The 24946-nt window shown below is 44.5% G+C and overlaps 1 protein-coding gene across 1 annotated transcript in view; it reads left to right on the plus strand.

The window, feature by feature from the left end:
* TRPC7 (transient receptor potential cation channel subfamily C member 7) overlaps window positions 1-24946 on the plus strand; it is a 114717-nt gene that overhangs the window by 49168 nt on the left and 40603 nt on the right. Inside the window, exons 3-4 of the mRNA XM_054567857.1 lie at window positions 10804-10968; window positions 19274-19490. Of these exons, the coding sequence (XP_054423832.1) occupies window positions 10804-10968; window positions 19274-19490 (382 nt within the window). The remainder of the gene's footprint in view (window positions 1-10803; window positions 10969-19273; window positions 19491-24946) is intronic.

The following is a 24946-nucleotide window of genomic DNA, read 5'->3' on the forward strand; positions in this document are numbered from 1 at the left end:
GCTCAGTGTAAGCTGGTCCTCGACCCTCCCCCAAGCCAAGATGAGCTGTATGTGAGAAGCTAAGAGTGCTGGCTCAGGATTTAACACCTCTCTCCATCTAGCTTTTGGGGAAGCTAGCTCATGTAGTCAAATGGAGGTAAAACAAGTAATCCTCCACTTGGCATCATCAAACGCAAAGCCATGCAGGCCTGAACCCTAGGCAGGAGAAACTGCGAAACAATGACAGGTATACTTCACCCTGGGCATCATTTCCAGAGACCCTGTTGGGATACTGCACTTAGAAAAGACGGATATGTGAAGGCACAGGCGTGGCTGGGGTAAACAGATGGAGATCTGGAGACAGGCACAATGGAGAGCCGGTGGGTGTCTCCGAGACAGCAGATGCCCCCCACGCCAATGAGGCATTCAAGGCCCTGAGCAACTCGGTACCCACTACCACGCGGGAGTCCACCAGCCAAGCAGCAGAACTGCAGAACAGCCCCTGAGGGCAGAGAAGAGAGCGGGGGACGAGACACCCTCCACCGAAACTCAGAGAAGCCCAGGAAGCTCCATGCAAGTAGGCAGCAGGTCAGATTCGGCGGTGGGCAGCCAGCGCAGGGCCACAGAGATGCAAGAGCAGCTGTGCTTGTACAGCGGGTCTGGGAAAGCTGAGAACACGCACTGACAGGTAGGGTGAATTACAAAGGGTATCTGAATCAAGTAGAAATACAAAAGCCATAAAAAAAAAAAAAAAATCCCTGTCATCCAGCCTGAACTGCCTCCGAACCATCAAGAGGTGGGAATTAACAAGATTCCCAAAAGCAGAGGCCTTGACCATCTTGCTCACTGCTGTGTCCTGCATGCATGAAGGCGCTTCAGTGCACTGAATCCATCCGCATCTACTTTCTGTCTGGTGGAGAGATGGATGTATGTCAACCAATGGGGTTAGGTTTGTACTCACCAGCTACCAAGATGCGGAGCATTTCTATGACATACATGCTATTTCTAATCCTTAAACCAATGGCTATGCCATTACTTCAACATTTATGTCTCATATTATCAAAATATTGGTAATTGTAACATTTTATAAGTGTTGAGAATTCAAAATTTTTAATTTAAAAAAGTAACTCTAAATCTTGAGTATGCTTTAAATACAAAATTGTATATGCAAATAAAACCATCAAATAAAAATAGAATATGTTACATATATAATAAAGTTATATAATATAAATTTGTAGGAGAGAAAATTAATTTTAAAATTATTTTAAAATTACATAAAAGTAAAATGTAAAGCATGATTTCAAAAGTAAAGTATATCAAATACTGTTGAGCTATATGCACATTTTTCTCCACAGGAAAACTTGGAGAACTTGGAATCATAAAGAGAATGTTATAAATAAACTCCAAATGTTTTCTGATTCCTTCACCTGCCACTAACCTAATATTTTAGTCAATAATGTGAGAAATCTTTTTGGAAAATATATGGCCACCCCACCCTATCACTTACTACCAGCTCCATCAACCTAGGACTACAGTGTTGCACTGGTTGGAAGCTGTGTTTCTAGTCTCTCTTTGTCTTTTTTTGTTTAACTAAATGTAGATGCGGACTTCCTCTGTCAAAATCAATACCTCTGGATCCACATTCTCCCAGATGATGAAGTTTTTGAACTAGAGTAAAAGCTGGTTTTGCAAGAAAAACTTTGCTTTTATTGATAAATTTATTTCTCTAACAACCATGAAAAAATATAGATGACTACTCTGCAAGCATACCTTGATTGATTAAAAATTTTAACACATAATATAACTCTTTGGACAGGGCTTAAGATATAAGTGACTTATAGGTCTAAATTTTATTACAGAAATAGTATATCAAAAACCAAAAAAAAATAGTATTTTGGCACTTAAAAATGGAACCATAAACCAAAAACTGGACTGCATTTTCTGAACACTTGGAAACCCTTTGAATCAGTCATGATTATGGTCAATTTATACCTAGAGAAACTGAGGCCTGATAAGCTACACTACCCTGCCCCTCACTAATCAAGGGGCAGAGCCAAGGCTGGCACCCAGGCAGGCTGACCCCGGGCCCGGTGCATACCCTGCAACCCCATGAATTTTCTCACCCAGAGGACAGCACAACCACGTGGGAGAGTCTGCAGAGTTATGGATCCAACTTGGGAACATTACCTAATCGGACCTCGTGCTCAGAGGATTACCTGAAACTACAGCTCTCCCAAGTACGATGTCAGTGCCAGGAGGAATTTGGCAAGAGGCCTGGGATCCTAACAGGTCCTCCAGTAAAGCGTTCTTTTGGCTGGAGTCTGTACTTTCTGAAGCCGTAAACCTGGGCATCATCGGCCTCCACATTAACCTGATTCCTGGCAAAGTGGTGACCAGGCAGTAGAGCCATTGCTGAGTCAGCTGCTGCTATTCTCGTCTTTACACAAGAGGGAGCGCCCAGCTTTCACCTTTAGAGTGATGACTCACTCCTTTTAGGAAGATGAGGTTGTCGAGGAAACTGGCTTTGAGCCCTTTCCCTTGAGTATTCCTGATTTCATCCCCACTGGGACCTGGCTGGCCCCCCGGAAGACACAAAGAGAAACGAGAGTTCTAACAGCATTTTAGAATGTGAGGCCTCCTGGCCTCTGCGGGCTTGGAGAAGCCACTGGGGTCCCTTGTCCTTTGGCACGTCTGCCTGATTTTTAAATCTGCCTTGTGGAAATACAGGATAATAGTTCAAAACATTGTTCTCAAAGTCAGACAGGCCTGGATTCAAGTTCAGACCCTGTCATAATCACCTCTGTAATTGTAGGCAAGTTACTTAATTTCTCTCTCATGCTTCCATATTTAAAATAGGGATGTAACAATACCCATCTCAATAAACTGATGTGAGGGTTATACAACGCAGTGACTATCGGGCATGGAGCCTGGCACAGAAAAGATATCCAATAAACATTAGCTATTCATTGTAATGATGATATTATCACGATACAAATATTTTCTGGAATTAGTTTGCAGTGGTAATCATATACATAGATATTAAACAATCTTCATCCAATCCAAAAGATAATCCTTAAGCCCTATTGTATAACCTCACATTTCAATCTTCTCCTACACAAGAAGACAAGAGCCTGGTTTAGTCTCATCACTTCTCCCTGTCTGCCCTCTAATAAAGATATGAATACCCTAGGTAATAGTGCATTTGCTTTATTTAGAAGTTATTCTGGGGTAATGAGCCACAGAGAAAATCATGAAGCAAATCTTACTGGCTTTAGAAGAACATGCAATTTATCACTCAACAGGTGTTTTCTGAGCACCTATTATGTGTAAAATACAAGGCTGCAGACTCTTGAGGATGCAAAGACAGTTGAAACTTAAAGATAGCAAATGGTATCAGATGTAAACACAACGGTTCAGCAATTTACAACTTGACCATAGGCCATGACTGCCAAGTAGGCAGGCCACAGAATAGGACCCAAAGGAGCCCAAGGCCTCTCAGGGAGCCAAAGGACTCAGTAGGACTTCATAGTAGAAAGAAAGTTAAGTCTCAAAGGCTGGTTAAGATCAAGCCAGAGAGAAGCAGGATGGGTCGTCCTTGAAAACAGGTGAGGCTACATAGGCTCTGTTTGGGAACAGCATGTGGAGCAGTTTGGCTGGAGGGAAAGACTCAGAAATGTGAGTGGTTGAAGATAATCCAAGAAGGTCTGCTAGAAGCTGCTTCTACTTCCCCTTTGGTTTCAGGCAAGGGCAGAGCCCCACATGGGGCACAGAGTCCCTGCCCAGGAGCAGGAGCAGAGGCAGCATCTGGACCCAGCTAGCAGCTCGCTCTGAGCCCACAGTGGGACTGCAGTCACACCAACATAGCCAGACTGGAAAATGAGTCGCCTGGTCGGCACCGCCGGGCTCGGTGTGCTATGGCAGGGCTCCTGGTGGGCGCTGGAAAACCCCACACTAAGCACTGGCCTCCAGGAGGGCCAGCCAAGGTCCCTGCCATTCCACCTGCCCTCCGTAAATGGCTCACCCACAGCTCTAGAAGCGCTGCGCCATTTGTTTGGATGCCTGCACCCTAAAGACTGAAGCACATGCCGGGTCACGAAATGTCTTCATCATAAAATCATTCTTCCTCTGGCCAGAGAGAAGCTGCAGAGTCCTCAAAGCAACTTACCAATAGGAGGCTTGCTTAATTTGAGATGGCAGAGAGTTTTTCATGTCCTGCTGTCCCCAAGAAACAGGAACAGAGTTGCCTTTGAGAATGGAGCAAGCTATTCGACTGAATACATGCCGTCAAATCTCCACAGGAGTGAAGAACCTTCGGAAGGGCCCACTTCCTTTGCTGCCCAGTAGATGTCTAGAATGGCTCAGTGAGCAGCTGCCTGGCAGGACCTCCAGCTGTGGCAATAACTAAGAAGCACGCCAGGGTTGGTTGGCTTTGTGGGTGCACAAAGGGAAGAGGAGGTAGGGAAGGCTGGAATCGAGTGAGAAACATCTGTACAGGCATCCAAATGGAATCTCCTAGCAAGGAAAGGAGTGTCTGAAGGACCACATTCTGACCACATTCAGAAAATTGAGAACTTTGAAGGTGGGGCTGCAAATAGGTGAGGAGAGGGAGGCAGTGCGCATAAAACAAAGAACCCAAAATCCCCTCAAGCTGAGGTCCAATCCCTGTCCCCTGCCTTGGCCCAGTTTTTGAGTAACACCTTCAGTTAATGGTGTGACTTCTTTCCTGATAAGATCCTTCAACTCTTAGATCAACTGCCTTTGGGAATGAAGTTGTTATTGTTTTCCAATCTAGCACTTCTGTAGTAAAAATAAATTCAGTGTAGACATGAGTTTAATCATTTACATGTTCATCATGTCTCCAAGAAAGCAAGCAACTTTCAGCCTCTTGTACCTATGTGCCTTTTCCAGACGCGGTGACACATCTGGATGTCAGATGTGCTGCCACACCATGGGACAGTGAGTAAGGAGCCACTCTGGCCCTACAGGGGGCACCAGGTTTGCAGTCTGAACACAGAGCACTTCTAGCTGGGCCAGTTACTCATTCAGACAGTACTGCCTCAGAACCCAGACACCGAGCACCATGCTAGGCCTATGGGAGCCCTCCAAAAGTATTCTCTCTGGTAGAGGATTATACAGGCATATAACTTTGATAAAAGGGAGACACTAAAACTGCATGAGAGGAGAGGAGGTAGGATAAGCTTTCATGGAAGAGATAGTTAAGAGATAGTTGAGCTGGACAAAACATGGATATATGAATAAGAAAGAAAGCATTACAGGGAACAAGAGATACTTTGAGCAGAGGCTCAGAGATGGTCAAGCTCAGGGCAGGCTCTGAGAACAGCTTCACTAGAGTTTGGCCAGAGACTAAAGATGGGAAGGAAAAGAACAGGAGTCACACTGGAGCAGCAGCTAGAAGTCAGGTTTGAAACTCCATCGCTTTTGCTCTGTTCTCTTCCTCTTAATTTTCCTTCATTCCCTTTCACACTTGCTTCCTTTCTCCCCAACTGAAATCCGCTCCTATCTGTGCCTCATCCTTCCATCCACCCCAAACAGTGCGAAGGGAGCGGACATGGGAGTAGCACAGAACGGGTACTGCCGCGGAGAAGGAAGGCAGAGATCAACTGTCCTCCCCAACAGGATGCTGCCCACCCCCACGGCAAGAAAGGAGACGCCCAGAACCCTGGCTGGGAAACCGTACGAGCATCTCTGTGGCACAGCTGAAAACTGTAGGCTCAAAGAGATGCCCTCCTGCTTGGCAAAGAGAAGGAGGCAGCAATGACCTGGAAAAGATGCAGGGAACTTCAGCTGGGAGAGGCAATTTGAGGAAGTGGCAAAAATGTCCACTGTGGGGACAGACCTGAACGGTCACAGTACCCCTGTTTCGTAACAGATATAATCATTCCCATTTTATTGTGTAATGAGGATTAAATGAGAAATAATGTGCTCAGCACAGGGCTTTATCCATATGAGTGCTCGATAAATGTTTGGTTTTTACTGTTTGATTTATGACAAAGAACTAAGACCAGGAAGGGCTAAAGTCCAAGCCAATGAAATCAAGAGAATTCCAGAGGGAGCTCACTGGAATGGAAAGCACCACTGAACCCAATCTTATGAGATGCTCCAAACAGGAAATTCACACTGACTATCCACACTAAGTAAAGCCACTTGATGACTGGCACAAGGCCTGACTCTCTCAAAAAAAAAAAAAAAAAAAGAGAGTGTATTTCTTTAAGCAAATGCTGGTGATGAGCTAAGTGGACAATCTTAACCACAATCACATCAGAGATCAGGCCTCTGATGGTTTATCTGTAAAAAAGAAAGCCATTTACTCTATAAGCACTGGATGTCATAAATTTTTCCAGCTAAGTTATTCTTCAACTTATCAAATCATGCACTGCCACATGTTATTTCGTAAATGAGGCCTAGAGTGTCAGAAAGAAAAATCTGTGCTTAAGGGCTACGGAAATCATACAGCCTCAAAACCTCTGAGCTCAAATGTAGCCCTGCCCCTTCTGCCCCTGCCAAAGGTCAACATGGAGAGGGAAGGGGCACTGAGGAGTGGGGAGAAGTGCCCTCGGCAGGTTCAGCACCCTGTGCTGGCCCTCACTGATGGAGGGTTCCATAACCAAGGGTAGCCAACGGACTTCGCACAGCCAGCAGGCCCCTACCAGACACCAGCCCACTTCGAGCTAACTGCCTGGGAAAATCAAGCTGTACCTTCAGGGGAAGATAAAGGAGGAGCTATTGGATAGAGTGGCCTAACCCGCCCACCCAGCTAGGCTACACAGACCCTTCCAAAAGCACTAACAACCCTGTGCCAAAACCACATGGAGGCCAGAACAAAGAGTACAGCTGTAGGGAGTGAAAAGGAGAAAAAGGAGGAAGAGAGAGAGAAAAAAATGGAAAAGGAAAGTCAGGGGCTCATTTTTATTCATCAAATACTGATACAGTGCTTTCTGTTTGCCAGGTTCTGTTCTAAGCACTTTATAAATACTCAGTTAATCCTCACTATCAGCCTCATTTGACAGAAGAGGGAAGCTAAGCACAGATGAGTCCATGTCCTAAGAGAACATGGCCAGCACGTGGCAGGGCCAGGATCTGAACCCAGGCAGCCTTGCACCAGTCCCTGCACTTAACCAACCCCCAACAGGAAAGCCTTAGACCCTGTTGTAATGTGAGTATCTGGCCCAAGGGTGTTAACTTCCCATCAAAGGGCCTCATGGAATGTTTATAGCTCAACAACTACCTATTCTTAAAATATCAGATATGTTTTTGTGAATAAACATAGAGCAGAGAAAGATTGAAGGAAGTGGTTTTCCTTTGGCCCATCAATAAATTAAAAGCAAAGTAACAGCCAGTATTTGGCCAGTAAGCCCAGGAGTGCCCATAGGCCAGCATTAGAGTCTTCACTATTGCACCAAGGGTTGTCAGGAACAAGAAATTTAGGTGAGATAATTATAAAAAAACTAGCTTTGGGAAGGAATGTTGTTATAGTAACTATGAAAGCTGGTCAAACACTCCACCAGGATAACTGGCTTGGAGTGAATTCAGGAACTAGCAGCCACATAAATTCTGGCCCCTCTGACTCTCAGGACATGTTGCCCAGTCTGGCTCACCCCACCAGTCTCCTTTTCCATTATAGGGCCTTCTGCCTCGGAGCTCCCTCTTGTCTCTCTTTGCAATTTAACTTCTCTTAGCTCTGCCCTGCCCCTTGCCCAGTTCTCTGGACAATCCATCCCGATGGTGGATGTGGTTTGATTGCTGTTCCCTTCAGAGGCTGCCCAGCTCCACGTAAGCTGCCCACCTTACCAGGCTCTCAGCTCCAGTCCATCACACATGCCCTGCTGTGAAAAACATGAATCATGGCATTGAGAAAACTGAGGTGGTTGCATCAGTTCTTCCCGAGAACGGCTTGCATAAAAGTGCGCCATTACCTCAGTCCAGATGTTTTAGGGGCAAGAATGGCCTGGGCAAAGCTCTCAGTGTCACCCAGCCTTTCATCATTCTATCCTTTTGTGAGCTGGCCGGCCCAAGACAATAACGACTTTCTGAGTTCCCATTTTATTCTAGTTGTGTGCTTTTCTTCCATCAGTGCCTCTCTGACCCTGCTTTTGAAGATCCCGCTGCAGCCCCCGCCCCCAGGAGTTCTTCCTGCCTTTGTTCCCTGGCCGTGTGCTGTTTGGTTAGGGTGTTCTTTGTGTCCTGATGATATGCCTCATGTTGCTCTCATCTTCCTTGGTTCAGGGACGATATCTCTCTGTGCTTCAGAAGCACAGGAGAAAAAAAATTCTTTGATACACAATGAACTATATGACACGAAGGTGTCTTCGAAGGCCTCCCACAAATACAGAAAAGTACCCATATAAAAATAGACAATAAATGGGCTTCAGCTATCGGCTGCTGTGAGCTTTCTGGGAGCATTACAGTATAAAGTCTGGCCACAAATAAATAGCGTACTTGGGGCTAGGTTGTTTTATCATGGAGGGAAAAAATGCAGCTGTGGAAATTAACCAAGATCAGAGGAGGACAGGATCCTTAGAGAGCCCCATGTGTTAGTGGGGACCGCTGTCTTCCTCCAAGTCAGGCAGGGGTGAGTGGGAATGGTTCCCACGTGTTTGCTCAGAACTTCCTCCCCTCCAGCTCCGCTGCCCAGTCAGTTGTGCTGACTTGTCTGCAGGAGGCAGCGGAGGGAGCAGAAGCAGCAAGGATGGACTCTCCCAGATACAAAGAGGCCAACGGAGGGAATTAGGGCTAGGGTTCTGCCAGGGCAGTTACAGCACAGGGAGCCCCAGGGTAAGCCAAGTGGTCAGCCACATGGCCTTCTGCCATTACATGGGCATATGTCCCACCTTCTAGTCCGGCTGTGATTCTCCACAGCAAGGCCACTGCAGAACCCAGCAAAGGCTGACTGTTGAAACACAAAACTGACTGCCCCCCACACCCACCTGCCATCCGTCTGTGGGACCTGTACTGGGACCAGGCTCTCAGAATTACTGAAACAACCACATGATTGCCTGGCTTGCTCTTCCTTGCTGTGAGCCAGAAAGGATACAGGAAACAGGAAAGCATATCACCTGCTGGTCTGGGGTCCCTACCTGGGCCAAGGAGAATATGTTGCTCTTGTTCTTAGAGACTACTATGAATGATGCTACCCAAAAAGCCTTATTTGCAGCTGATGTTTGAATCACAGAATTATCAGGCACTACTGCAGGGCCAAATAAACCTTTGACCGTGACCTTAAAGGTCACTGGGCTGCTGCCTGAGTTCCCAGAAACTGGAAACAAGAACGTGTTGCCACCTGCACTGAGAATTTTTTTGTATAGCTTCATTTAAACTGTTCTTATAATGAAAAGGGAATGTTTCACATGCCCCCTTAAAATCCAATGATGCAAATGAGATGAAAATTGGCAATGTTATGCTCCAAAGTGATCAGATGGAAAGTCAGTCCCTTTAAAGAATGCCAGTCTATCTGCTCTCGTCCACAGGTCCCAGATCCTATGGCACCTGGCTATCCTGAGTAGGGCCAAAGAGCAGGGCTACCAAAGCAAATAATGCCTTTCTCCTGTCATAGGAGGGAAATAAGCAAACCAGTGTGATTTTGTCAAATGTAAACTATATTCCCATACATATACTTAAATATTTGCCTATTACCGGTTTCTACTGGCCAGGACTCAGAATCGACTGACAATTGGTCAAGGAGCACCACACATTTGCAGAAAAAAAAAGAATGTGTGTTTGCAACTCAAGTCACTTTGATGGGTCCAGAAGAAAAAGATGAATCCAGGGGTGCCTCGTGGACCATGTGTGCAGAGTGGGGACGGGCTCCGGAGAGGGTCAGACACACTCTGAGCCATTTTCTACACAACTGCATCCTTCCTTTTCTCTTTTTAACTGGCATGTTTTGCTACTTAGTCCACACAGTGGAAGATGTCTGCCCAGATCTCCCAAGGCTACATGTTAACACCTCGGAGAGAAAACCCGACAGGCCAGCGTAGGTTAGGACTCCGCCCCTAGTCCCATAAGCTCTATCCAGAGGGCTGAGGTTGACAATACAGTGACCACAGGAGGTCCAGCATGTGACCTGGGCATTAAGGCAGGGCAGTTCTAAGTGAGGAGGTGGTGGTGAGAAGCTACTGACACACTGTGTCAGTGCTCCAGCATGCCACAGGGAGCTCCGTGGACCCAAGGCCACCACCACTGAAATCCAGTGGGGAAATTCTGAGCAGTTTTAACGTGTCCTCTGAAAACACTGCAAGCACTTTTTCTTAAACTACATAGGGAGAGAGAGGGGATGCTTTCTACAATATCTCATTTACTCCTATACGACAATATGACAGACTGTTCTGCAGATGACGACACTGAGGCTCAGAGGTTAAGTAGCTGGCCCAAGGTCACATGGCTCATAAATAGTAAAACAAAATTCAAACCTATGTGGCATCCAAAGCCCCATTCATGCTCCGTCCAGTCTTCTACTGTGACTTCCAGATGAACCCTGCGCAGAGATAAGTCTCCCTCACTGGAGACAAACATTCACCTAGAAGCTGCCTGTCATTCTCTGTGCCTGAGACTTCTCTGGGCTCTCAGTTTGCCAAGCACTGATGTAGCCAGTCCCGTGAGGACTCAGGCCACTGCAAGACCCCTGGCATCCCCAAGTCGGAGGGATCTAGCAGGCATCTGACCCAGATGCTCCTGCTCTAACAAACAGGCCACCCCTCCGGTGGAACATTTCAGCCCCGAGCTCCTCATAAAGCTGTAAACTGTTCAAGTGCTACTGATACCATTTCCTGTTTGCATTTTGTGTTTTGTTTTTGTTTTGTTTTGCAGTTCGTTGCTCATCCTAACTGTCAGCAGCAATTGCTTACCATGTGGTATGAAAACCTCTCAGGCTTACGTCAACAGTCTATGGCTGTGAAATTCCTCGCTGTCTTTGGAGTCTCCCTAGGCCTCCCTTTTCTCGCCATAGCCTATTGGATTGCTCCGTGCAGCAAGGTACAGACTGCTTAAGGTGCATGTCTTTGCGGTTCTTTTCTCTCTACTTTGCGTGATCAAAGTTCATTTTGTTCAAATAAGCAGTAATCATTGTCCACATTTAAAGAAAATGGCTCTGAGATACATAGCAAAAGTAGAAACCCCCATTAGAGAGAAAAATGTCAAAATCTGCTTTTCTTTTAAACAGCATTTTTTAAAAAGGGAAAGAGGAATGATAAAATGGGTAATTTTAAACATGTGAGACAATGATCAATAACAGATCAGAGGGAATAAAGGTACTTTTCCTCTTCTAATTATGCAATATTCTACACATGTCCTCCAGACCCACAGTAATAGTAATGACAATATAGCAAGAGGAATACCCAACACTTATTGAGTACTTTCCTTTTGCTAAGTGCTTTTCATGAAAAATACATACCTCATTTCACTTTCTCAATTGCTTTATGATGCATACATTTAATTGAGGTAGGTTCAGAAAAGAGAGAAAACTAGTAGATTGAGAGTCAAACGCAGCTCATATGGGGGCACAGCAGACACAAGTCAACATCTTCCCAGTTTCCTTGGCTTTCTTAATTGGGTTCTGACCCAGACAGACAGCTAATCAGGTCACAAAGAGGAAAAAAACAAAGAGAAGAACTTAAAAGGCACAAAGCTGGGTTCTTTTCTCACGAGGAAGGGAAAGTGGCTGACGTCCACTGGTAACAAAGGGTCCTGTTCTGCCACACACCCAAGCTGCCATCCCTGCAGCCCAGCTACCTGCTCTAAGGCCACCAAAAGCACCAGCAGTCACTCCAGCTGCAGGCAAGAGTTCGTGCCTCTAAGACCAAACCATGCAAAAATTTTGAAATATGTTTCATGAGTTAAGATGGTCATTAAAGGTTCCAAAGCTGCATTTACCTGGTGATATATTTAAGAAGGAATTTAGCTTAAGTAATCAACATTCAGTAGAGGAAATATGACTACAGGGAGATTAGTTCCACAAAAATATGATCAGCTATTGCAGCAAATGAAAGCTTCCTCAGTGAATGGACCCTCTTGTCAACTCCGCCAAGAGAGAACTTGTGCCAGGACGCTGGGCCAGAGACTTCAGGGCTGCCGCCACCGCCGCCTAGCCAGGCAGGCGAAGAACTGGACGCCTTGGAGTAGGAGGGTGTCAGAGAAAAAGGTCAGGACTCAAACCCCTCCTTCCGTAGAACGGTATTGAAAATACAAGTCCTCACACTGAATGTCTTTGGGGCTTAACCTTATCACCATTGAGGATTTTGTTTCTATTTCAGTCTACCATGACATAGATTCCTAAGTCACAATTTCCCCAATGATACATATGTAGGCAAAGGCAATTTTTCCTGTCCTTCATTATAAACTGAAAAAAGTACAGGGAGTGGAAAGGAAACTAACAAGATTTACAGCTGGATTAGAGCTGGTCCTTGGCTTTAGGCACAGGATGTCATACTGAAATTACCTAGCCTGTACTGCAAATTAGGTCACTGCCTTCGCCCAGAGCTGACACGGATGGGGCGCCTGCCTCCACACTCTCTGAGCCCCAAACTAACCCTACATTCAGTCATTAAAATAACCACCGCTTGGTGGAGTATACACTACCAGTCCTCACTTTTGCTGTGAAACTGAATGTGACAGCTTCCAGGAAACAGGGACTAGCCAATACCAGCAAACTGGTTTGCCTCTGCCTGCCTGAGGAAATATTCACAAAGAAATGATATTCCAGGGCCAACTTTTTTGTTGGTCTGAGAAAAAGAATCTTAACCAAAATCATGCAGGTGTGATGGGGGGAAAGTATGTGTGTGAAGGGGAGAGAATTTTGGACTTTCTTGGGGCAAAGTAAATCCGGGAGACTGATACCACATAGAAATAGGGGTCAGAGGTATAGCAGTCTTCTGGAACATTCTAGAAGAAATGACTGCAGGAAAGTTTGGCCCCCTGGTTGGGATTTCCTCTCCTTTGTTCAGATACATGTCTTACGGACATTTGGTGCTCCTGAAACTTCCAGTAAGACTAAGAAACAGAGCACCCAAGATAAACCTCCTGGTCATTAAGCCATTTGTGGTTTCTGTGCACTTTCTGGGCTCCAGGTCAGAGCTCAGTGCAGTGGAGGCTGTGTCTAGAGCTGAGTGACAGGTCTTAGTCTATGGCATGAGATAATTTTTGGTTGGCAACTCATTCTGAGGAAAGATTCTCTCATTAAAATGTTTGTCGAGCCCTGGCCAGCTTGCAAACCTAAAGGTCACTTGTTCAATTCCAGGTCAGAGCACATGCCTGGGTTGCAGGCCAGGTCCCCTAGTTGGGGGCATGCAAGACGCAACTGATGGATGTTTCTCTCCCTCTCTCCCTCCCTTCCCCCTCTCTAAGAAAAAGAAATAAAATTTTAAAAAGTTTGTCAAACTTGCTCTGGGGCTGCCAAAGGGCAAGTAAAATAGTCGAGATATGTTTAGTCTTGCCCTTCACCGTTTAGAAAGAAATCTTTTCAAGTTTGGCAGAGATTACATTACCAGGGATTTCAAAGGGGTCACACCTTCCCGTGAGGAAACCAGCTCCCTCTAAAGGCTCCTGGTGCTTGGATACAATGCCCTCCCAAGAGGACTAGCACCATGGAGAACTCTGTTAAAATGCCAGCATCCCTCCTCCCAGGGAGTCAGTGCCTTTCCATGTGTCTAGTAATTCTATGAAAAGGCCAATGTCATTCCAGCAAGTCCATGTTCTAATGACCTTATCACACCTTCCTCACAGAAATTAGGCCCTGACATTCTATGATAAATGTATTCATAAAATTTCACTGCTAAACCTCATCAACCAGCTACTGTCTATCAATGTCTAACAAATGTTGAGATTTCTGCTTCCAACCTAATGGTGCATTTACTTTCTAATAGTTGCTGTCATTACCTAGGGACACCAAAAGAACTTGATTAGCCTTCCAAAATCACCTCATTTATTTCCTATTGAGTATCCAAGGCTGTCACTTCTACTTTTATAAAAGTTTCTGAGGGTCTCTAAGAAAAATGATTAAGTAAGATTATAAGGTTGAGGGTGTCAACAGAAGTTCACCTTACTACTATGGTGGTTGAAAGGATAACCAAGTCACAGATGTGTAGACGTGGTGATACCTGCAGGTCTGGAGCATAGGATAGGTTTGTCAGTGTCAGTAAATAGAGCAGTGAATTTTTTAAATCATGTCAGATTGTAAACACCAACAGGAGTGGGGTCAGGCAGCCCCTGAGAGGCCAGTGGGCTCTTAATCACATGGATGTTCTCAGGTAGATATTTTCCTAGACAGCTCTCAACAAGGGCCCCAATGCCAAAGGGCCTTTATGATTGATTAGGCTGCTTTCCAGCCTTTACTGTTCCACTCTTATTCATAATTTAGGTTGTTTGCCTGTTTAAATCTAACAGCTGAAAGAATAATGGTCATCTTCAAGGGCTCAGTGTCTCCACAGCAGGTAGACTGGGACAGACGTCAGCATCATGAGCATGTTGAGGAACCACCCAAGTCCTAATTATAAAGGTACAAGAGGAGAAGCCGACTTCCTTTGTTACCTGTTAACCTTCACTGTTCCCTTTATCCTTATGAATTAATCCCAGGGCTCAGGCAGGGAGAACTGTAAACAATTTGAGACTCCTACTGATGTCCTTGTAATGTGAAATCTATCAGTACTTACTGCCACGTAACTCTTGCTTGCAGAAATATCAGTATTAGTCCCTGACCCCAACCCTCAGCCTCATCCCAAAGAGAAACATCTAGTCAGGAAGGCAAGGGTGATTCTACAGCTTTTGAAGATCCCTGCTTTGCCTTTCCAAAGCTAAAACAGTTTCAAGCATGTGGCCCAGGGCCAGCCAGGAGAGGAAAGGGCCTCCAAAAGCCTTGTGTCCCCCTCATTTGTCTCTACCAGAGAGCTACACTGGATTAAAGAAAATCATGATGCAATTTTTGAAGCATTGCCGTAGACGGGAAATTTGTGCCAGGAAATAAGGACATTTTTTGCTCTTTTGTTGCAAAAGCTTCTGCCCTCAAATCCAAAAGGAGAGCCCATCCCATTACCCTGCTGGGATAGGATTTAAGAGTGCCAGAAGGCTGATCACTTTCATCCCTAGCCCAGCCTGAGACCTGCACCACTCTCTCACATTTATTCCCTACCACGGGGTTCGGCCTGCCCCCTCCCCACTAGAAAACCAACAACTGTGAAGGGAAGGACCAGCTCGTACAGCCTGTTTCCCCTCCATCCCCTCCAGTGCCCAGAACCACGCTGCATAGAGACAGTGCCCTAAAAGGGCTTGTGGCATAAATACTAAGGACCCTGGGGAGGCCTCCCTTTGTGAACCCTTGAGTATAAGCTTTTCAAGGGTCCGTCAAGCTTCTTTTAAGTTTCCCCTTAGGGGAACTGCCTGAGGCCTCCAGTGCCACGTACTGAGTGCTTCCTCTGTGCCAGGCGCTGTTCTGCCTCACACGCCTTAAATGAGGCATTCCATATGTCAACCCTATGCTATAAGTGCTCTTTTAGCCCCATTTTTTTACTGGTAAAGAAACTGAGGGATACAAAGGGATTAGGTAACCTGCCAAAAACTATGACACTGAGAGTCTAGGTTTACTAGACTCTCTGACTTCAGGGACCTGACCATAACCCCTTCACACATGTATGCACACACGCATGCAACACGCACAGACACACGCGCACACACCCATACCAGCCTCCCCACCCAGTTACATCAGCAGCATCACAACCTGAATGTAAACACCTTAGCTGCTAACTGACCTTCAAATGGACTTCATTAAAATCTTCAGAGTCAGTGAGACTTTTTAGAGGAGTAAAACCACCATATGACAAATACCACTCCTTCCTCTTCTTTCCCTCAAAGCCCTCCCTTTGAAATCCCACTATTTCTCAGCACCTCTGCAGCCCCTAGGCTGACAGGTAGATTCACAAGGTAACATAAGAAGACCCTGATTATAAACTCCTAGGAACATTCCCCACCTCCAGAGAAAGGGAGATTCCTAAGCCCTAAGTTAGAAATTTCGTACAACATTTTTGGGGAGCGTTCTGAGGAAACTGCCACTAATTTAACCAGATCTCTCTAAAACGTAAGAACCACTCCAGCCTCGAAGACGTTCCTTTTTGGAATACTTGATCCAAAGTCTGTCCCCGTTCAGCTTTCCACCTTGCACACTGAGCCCCTGCCTGAGGCCGCTGGCACCTGGCAACAGTGAGAGCGGCGTTTGGAGAGGGCGACTCTGACGGCACAGGCTGGGGAAGGGTGCGGGGGACACTGCCTGTGGCTTTACTGCAGTCCTGGCCTATTTTGTGGGCACGTGGCCACAGGCTCCAGTTAGGTGCTTACACTTGAGGTGAGGGCGAAGAGCTCCGTGCCATGAGACACGGAGGTGTGCCAACCAGTAAAAGCAGGTGCCCCGCCCTGAGGGTTCTGAAATGCAGTTCATTTGGAGCTAATTCAGGAGCGCTACTCAGTTATTCTGACACTCATATATTGCCCAAAGTAAAAGAATAATGCCTAGGAAAGTTTGGGGTGAGCCAGGCCTAGCTGTTTCAAGCTTGGATTTCCTCACAGGTTCCTAGCTCGATAGTCCAAGTCAAGACAGAGCTGCTGACCAATGGTCTGCACTGCGGGCAGAGCGGGCCAAGGCCTCCACCCGCCGAAGCTCTGCCATCTCTTTTTACACGTATGTTGCTACCTGACCCAACTTTAATGAGATCCCAGCTCAGAGCTGCTGACAAATATTGGATGACTTTTCTCCTTTCTTTTGGCTCACCTGGTGGCCTTGTGAAAGGTGGTTTTCCCAAGAGGAATTTGCTCCAAAAATTATCTTTGTGAGACAAATAGGGAATGTCACAAAAAAGGAAAAAGAAAGAAACCATTGAAATAACTTGATCTCACCTGACCTTGGTCATAGTTTTTCCAGTTAAAAAGATGCATTCGAGCCCAAAAGAAAAGTAGGAAAGAGCATCAATTCCTAACTTCACTTTCCCCCCCTACAGCCTAGATCAGGCAGGAGCTGAGCCCAAGATAACCTTCCAAATCATAACAGAGCCTTATCCGGGTTTTTTTCTTATGGTTTGCTGTAGATAGAGTAATTTTTACAGGTGCCTCTTCTGCCAGAAAACAACTTGAAGGAATGAACAAAGAGAACATTAAATTCCTCAAACTAGCTTTTCCAGGGAATCCCAAGGCAAGCTTGGGTACAGGTGCATGCAGGTTCTTACCATCAGCGGCCACACCCAGGTGAGAAGATGCAGAGAAATCCCCACATCCTCATCCAGGTAGTTACTGGAAGATGCAATGCTATGATGCTACGTAGAAACCCCTAATAAAGGATGAGGGAACCTTAGCCATCAATCCCCTAAGAGCTGTGTCTATCTCTGTGCTCCCTATCTTTGCTGTGACATTTCTGGGAACCCACTGGGACATACCAGAGCTGGTGCCCCTCCCCTCCCCGCGTGACCCTCTCCCCCCTCTGCAGTCATTCTCCCTCTTCCCTCCCCGCACCACTGCCCCAGCAAGGAGACGGTGATAAGGAACAGTGGTGAGACATCCAGAACCATTTAAGGATGTCTCCTGGATACACCAAAGGGTCCCAGAGTCCTGGGTGGGAAACAGGGCTCCAAGATGCCAACACAAAATATTGAAAAATTCAAGCTTACTACTTGAAAGCATATAAATCAAAATGAGACATAACTTAATTTCATTTCTGCTGAATTTATGTGAAATATTTTATGTGCCCTTATATTAATCTCTGCGTTTTGAATTTAGCAAATCTATTTATGGCCAAAAATAATCTAACATCCCTATTTTGTAAATAATAAAGTTAAATGCTACCAAAGGAAAGCCATATCTAAACTGTTCGTGGGCCCCACAGCTTTCCAGTAAACATCTTCTTCCACTTCTGAAGTTATTCTGGTGCCACATGACAATCTGATAATGCAAAAGAATCCAAACAAGTGTCTTCCAGCACAAGCAGGGGTTCCCAACATCTGGACTCAAAATGCAGTTTTTCAAAAAAAATAAAAACTATCTTTCTAAAAATTTCAATAGGTGGGTTCTATGGCATGAGACTCATAATAAATCATGTTACACTAATAGCCAGCATAATTAATGTAGATGATTACCACGCAGAGCATATTATCAAACCATCTGATTTATAAGTATTATGAGGAAAATTTTACCTGGAGAAGCCCTGCAGTAGCAAAGCTCTACTTCCCAGGTGACATTTCACTCCAGGACTCCTGAAAGAGGCCGGATATGGGCAGCAATTAACCAGGAACGGGCTGTGAGTGAACATCAGCCCTGGGGAAGCAAGTGAGCTTCAGATAAGGCTTCCTTCTTTGCCCTTGTCTTCTCAGTAAGCCTGGGGGAGGGGTGAGACTTGGTGCTTGGATGAGGGTGACAGCAGCGACCTGAAAGAGAGTTGAGTGAGTTCATTAGCAGGGGGTCGGCAAAGACTGTGCAGCCCCCCATTTAGTCCTCAAAGGTCTAAGTGGCCTTAGGATGGCATGCCAGGGATAGAGAAGGTGTGACCCGACGTGCTCCCTAACAGGGCATCTTCTGGGTCATTTCTGACTCACTTGAACAACTGCACAAGGAAAATCTGAGTATGTTTCAGCATATTATCACAGTGGCTACAATCTGTGCATGTGCTGGAATAAAATTCGAATTTTTTAAAGAAGAAAAAAGTCCTATATGTCTGGCAACTAAATAACCTCAGAATTAAAAATGAAATAAAAAGGGAAATTATAAAATATTTAATAACTGAGTATCAATGAAAAGCCTACATGTCAAAATTTATGGGAACACAGGTAAGAAACATACAGCCTTAAATAAATTTACCAGATATAAGGAACCCTGAAAACAAATCTAAGCATAAAGCTCAAGAAAATGAACAAAAGAGCAACAGAGCATTTATCTAAAGCGGGTTTTTTTTCCCCTAAATCCTGAGCACTATTGAGACATTACTTTGTCCCCATATCTGAAGGGCATAAAATTCACATCCATCTGGTTGGGGGAAACTGTGCCATGAAAGTGTAAAATGATGATACATCAGCGTGTCCTACTGCTTTCTCCTTTCACACTAAATCCTCTAACTAGGAAAAAGTGAATCGGCAGGAAATAGGTTTGGTCAAGCAGAATCTCACATAAAAATGCAAGAGAAAATGTTACCTGGGTTCAGTCAGCAGTTTCTGTCCAAGACCTGACCCAACTTCTGGCAAAAGCAATGTTTAGAGAGAGAGATGTGCACCCACCTAAGTATCCAGTTTGACATGTCCTGTACATATTTTGTCTCCAGCTAGGACGAACCCTGAGGAGCCCATTCATGAAATTTGTAGCCCATGCAGTTTCTTTTACAATCTTCTTGGGATTATTGGTTGTGAATGCATCAGACCGCTTCGAAGGTGTCAAAACCCTGCCCAACGAAACCTTCACAGACTACCCAAAGCAGATCTTCAGAGTGAAAACCACGCAATTCTCCTGGACAGAAATGCTCATCATGAAGTGGGTGTTAGGTAAGCGAGTCCCTCTATTTTTTATTCTCTCCTCCCTTAATTACAATGGGACATTGTTAAATTCTGACCTCTGAACCCCTCCCTCTCCTCTCAAGTGCACTCTTCGCTTGCAAAATGGTGAGTGGATGACCCACAGGGAAGCCACAGTCAAGTTCTGCACAGGCTGGTGTACAGGATGCAGACCTGTAGTAGAAATCCCAATTTTGAAAGGAGAGGTCGGGAGGAATTCACTACATACTGTTCATCACATGTGCATTCAAAGTGATTGTAAAGTGGCTTTGCATGGGAAAACATACTCTCTTGCTCATTTAAATATAGTCTCCTGGAAGCTCAAGAAACCAAGCTGTGCATCTCAGAGTAAAAAATTGCACAGCTAAAAGATATTACCATTGAATACTGATATGTAGTAGAATCTTGATAATTAATATGACTCTGAAGTCAGGAGAAGGACATTTTTTCACTGTGTAACGAATGTAATGAAGCTGTGGGATTCGTCTTCGTGGTGATGTTCGGCTGCCCAGGCCAGCCACTGGCACTGCCAAGGAATCCGTTCCCATCCCCCGCTGACTAGCTCAGAAAAGCACCCCACTTTTGCCCATCTCATAACAACTATTACTAGTAGAATATAAGCAAGACGAAATGTAACTGTCAATGGCTAAAACTGTACATGACAAAGTGTGTTCTAGATTTTTTCTAACATGGGAAACTTCAAAATTGGTTTAAAAAATCAGACCAGATAGGAGAAAAATGAAAAAATTGCAAAAGCTATTATCAGTGACACTGTATATAATCAAAACCTGATCAATAAATTATAAAACTTAGCTATTATCAAAAAGACAACAGAAAACAAGTGTTGGTGAGGATGTGGAGAAAAATGAACCCTTATACACTCACTGTTGGCAAGAATGTAAATTCATGTAGCCACCATGGGAAACAGTATGGAGGTCCCTCAAAAAAAAAAATTAAAAAGAGAACTACATATGAATCAGCAAGTCCACTTCTGGCTATTCATCTGAAGACTTCCGAAACACTAATTCAGAAAGATATATGCATCTCTATATTCGTCGCAGCATTTTTAAAAATAACAAAGATATGGAAACTCTCTAGGTTTTCCTCAAAAAATAAATGGATAAAGAAGGTATGATGTGTTTACGTGTGCACAATGTTACTCAGCCATAAAAAATAAAAAAGAATGAAATCTTGCAATTTGTGACAACATGGATAGGCCTAAAGGGTATTATACTCAGTGAAATAAGACAGACAGAGAAAGACAAATACCACATGATTTCACTTAAATGTCCAATCTAAAAAACAAAACAAACAAAGCTACACAGAATCGGACTCATAGATACAGAGAACAAACTGATGGTTGCCAGATGGGAGGGTAGAAGAACGGACAATAAGGGTGAAGGGCCTAAGAAGTACAAACTGCCAGGTGTAAAAGTCATGGGGACGTCATGTACAGCATAGAGAATATAATCAATAATATCGTAATAACTATGTATGGAGGCAGATGGTTATTAGAATTAATCATGGTGATCATTTCACAAGGTATATAAATACCTAAACACTGTGTTGTACACCTGAAACCAAAACAATATTGTACGTTAACTATAATTAAAAATAAATTGTAAGGTTTAGATCAAAAAGATCTGAATTTTATGAGAATGTTTTGAGTAAAATAAAACTGAATATAGAAAAGACTAGAAAAATTTATGCAGTATCAAAATTTGATCAATTAAGTTGCACTCCTGAAATCTACCCCAGCCCACATTTGCTTTTGTGACAAAATTTCAATATTGTTATAATTTTCATTACATTTATATTCACAAATGAGTCAAAATGTATTCAGGGTCAGTGTGCCATAAAGTAACAAAATCACAAAAGAACAGGCCAACACACGACCTGGACTAATTAAATGACATAGCCTAAGAGAGCCACAGAGCTGAACCGCTGGAGTGTCTTATAGAACAAGGGTCCTCAATCCACGCCCCCACCAGGCGGAGGACGGGTACTAGTCCGCCCAAGGCCTGTTACCAACCACCCTCCGGTCTCCCAGCAGGCGACTGAGTGAAGCCCACCTGAGCTCCGCCCCACAGCTTCCAAAGTACACCCTGCTTCGGGCCCTCACTGTCCCACTTCAGCCTACCCCACTGCTCACTCGGCACTGTGCATGGACTGAATATTTATGTCCCTAGAAATTCATGTTAAAATTCTAATCCCAATGTGACGGTATTAGGAGGGCAGGCCTTGGGTCATGGGAGTGGAGCCCTCGTGAATAAGATCAGCACCCTTACACAAGGGACCCCAGAGAGCTCTCACCCTCTCTCTGCCATGTGACAGTACGACCAGCAGTAGGCCCCTTGGCCGAGGGGCCTCACCAGAGCCCAAAGACGATGGCAGCTTCCAAAACTGTGAGAAATAAACTCTGGTTCATAAGCCACTCAGTCTGGGGTACTCTGTTGCAGCAACCAAAACTGACTAAGACACAGTCTAAATAAAAAACAGTAACTCACATGTTGCATTTATGGATAAAACTGAAAGTATTTACGGCACCCATCACTTGGCCACCCATTTCCCAATTCGGACCCACCGGGGGAAGACTCTGGTGCAACCATACTTCCCCTTAAGCAGGAACGCTACCAGACCAGAGGTCAGTGGCTCCTACTCATCTAGGACACGCTCCCCACCCACATGGTTCTCTTTCTGTGCGTCAGAGCATTATCCCAAAGGGGCGCATCTCCAGCGACAGGGGTTCGCACTTCTATAGCCTGGTCCCAGCTGCTTCCCAGCAAAGCAGAGCTGAGTTTTTAGGACGATTACATAAGTAGTACTGTAGAGGGGAGGACTTACTTCTCATTACTTATTTCCTATTAATTTCTTTTTCAGATAGAAGAGTCTAACTCTTTTTTCTTACATAGGTAATTTTTTCAAACTTTTAATTATAAATAATTTAAGAATATCAAGAGAAGAGTATAATGAGCCCCATGGACTATCTCTCATCTTCAACAGTTAGCAAGCCCTGGCCAATCTTTGTTTCATTGAAACCTGCCCTACTCCCTTCTCCCAACCCTGTAGTTTTTGCAGCAAATCCCAAGTATCATAAAATTTTACTTATAAATATTTCTGTGTATATCACTAAAAGAAAAATTCTTTTTCTTTTTTTCAATTTTTCTATGTTTCCAGTTCACCGATATTTTTTCTGCATTATCTGTAATTTTAATCTTCAATCAGTGAATTTTTCTTTTCAAATATATTTTTCAATCCTGTAATTCCATCTGGTTCTCTTTTATACCTTTCATACCCTTCCTCGTGATGTCTGTATTTTCCTTCAAATCCTTGAAAATATACACTTACAGTAAATACCTGACTCCTAATTCCATCACCTCTGTTATTTCTGAGTTTATTTCTACTAATCTTTCTCCTGATAAGGATCACATTGTCCTCTGTCAGCAATTTTTGACTGAATGGTGGGCACTTTACATGTTATGTTATTGAGCATCCAGATTTTGTCATCCAAAGAGTTTCTGGCTTTACTCTGACAAGTTACTTTGCAGATGAGTTTGGTCTTTTTCAAGCTTTCTCAGAGCGGATCTGGAGAAGCTCTGCCGTAATTACCTATCCTTACACCAGAGACACACACATCTGGGGTGGTCAGAGCTCAAACATCTCTCCACTCTGGGTGAGCTCCACAAACTATTCAGCTCTCAGCTCTCTCTCGCTGTTGTTAGATTTTACTCTGTGCATTCATGACTTAGTCTTCAAGAAACATTCAAAAGGACACTACGTAAATTTTTAGACTTTCTTCGTGTTTGTTTTTGGTTCTGGGTTTTGTTATTTGCACAACAGCCTCCTCTCTGGAACTCTGCCATGAAACATCACATTACCCTCCTGAACTCTAACCTCTGTCTCTTCAACTAACTGGCACTCCTTCTGTGCTTCTGGGATCCCTCTGCCTGTGCTGCAGACTAGCATGTGCCTCCAAAGAGGAGAAAAGGGGTGATCATGTGGCTTACCTTGTTTAGACGTTTCCCTCTACTTAAGGATCACAGTGTTGTGGTGTTTCCAATGTCTGAAAACAGTTTCTTCTTTCTTTTTCCAGTTTGTGACTCCATGGTGTCTGGTAATAGAAATCAGGACTTTTTCTAAAACAAAACCACAAACATAAGAGAAAATTATTAAGAATTTCTGTATATCTTCAAATACCCATCAAGTCAGGATTCAAGTTTCTTTGATTGAAGAGACAAGTTGAATAAGTATCTGCACAGCTTGCTTTCTCTCTTCCTTCAGAGCAGTTGGACAGATATGAGCATGCCCCATCTCCCTATTCTGCAGGGTGAAATTTAAACAGAGACCTGAAGGAAGAGAGGAGGTAAACTTTGTAGACCCCTGGGTGAAAAGCACTCCAGGGTCAGTATGTGTCAAAGGCTGGATTCAGGAGCAAGCTGCGCATGTTTGGGAACAGAAAAAAACTAGCGTGGGAGGAGCACAGTGAATTAAGGGGTAGAGAGCACAGATGAGGTCAAGAGACAGGCCGGGTCAGATCGAGCAGGCATTGCAGGCCATAGCATGGCGTTTAGTTTCATTCTGAGCCACTGACAAGTTCTGAGCACAGAAGTGACATCATCTGACTTAAGTTTCCCATGGATCCCTGGCTCCGTGTAAAGCAAAGATAATTCTGGGACAAGAGCAGAAGCAGGGAGACAGGTACGAGGCCTCTGCATTAATTACGACAAGAAATGGTCCATTTAGGAGGTGGAAGACAATTATATTTTTGAAGCTAAAATCAATAGTTTTTACTATTGGATTGTCTGTAAGGTGTAAGAGAGGGAAAAAAGCAGTGAAGGGAAATTCCAAGTGTTTTAGCTCAAATAATGGTATAATAGAGAGCCATTTACTAAGACAGAAAAAAAAACAGGGAAAGAGCAGTTTGGAGAGGGAGGTGGAAATCACCAGACATATCTATTACACCAGATATGCACAGAGTAAAATTCTAACAACAGCCAGAGAGAGCTGAGAGCTGAATAGTTTGTGGAGCTCACCCAGAGTGGAGAGATGTTTGAGCTCTGACCACCCCAGATGTGTGTCTCTGCTGTAAGGATAGGTCTGACATATCTATTGGACATCCAAGTACAAATGTCAATTAGCAACTGAATTTATATGTCTGCAGTTCAGAGGAGAGGCTGGGGCTGGAGACATAAATTTGGGGATGTCAGTGCACTGGAAATTATATGCAATTGTCTCAACTGTGAACGTGGGCAGATGAACTGAGGACCAGGCCCTAGGGCACAACAATATTTCAAGGGCAGGAAGATGAGGAGTATCCAGGAAGAGAGACTGAGCCAAGAGAGTAGTGTCCCAGAAGCCAATCAAAGTAGCTGTGCAGGGAACCAGGGAGTGATCACTTATGGCCAGTGATGCTGACAGGTCAAGTTACATCAGGCCTGAGACCTGAC

This window comes from Pteronotus mesoamericanus, unplaced genomic scaffold, assembly GCF_021234165.1.
Source record: "Pteronotus mesoamericanus isolate MK-2021 breed Mesoamerican mustached bat unplaced genomic scaffold, CSHL_Meso_final contig_2, whole genome shotgun sequence".
Classification (NCBI taxonomy): domain Eukaryota; kingdom Metazoa; phylum Chordata; class Mammalia; order Chiroptera; family Mormoopidae; genus Pteronotus; species Pteronotus mesoamericanus.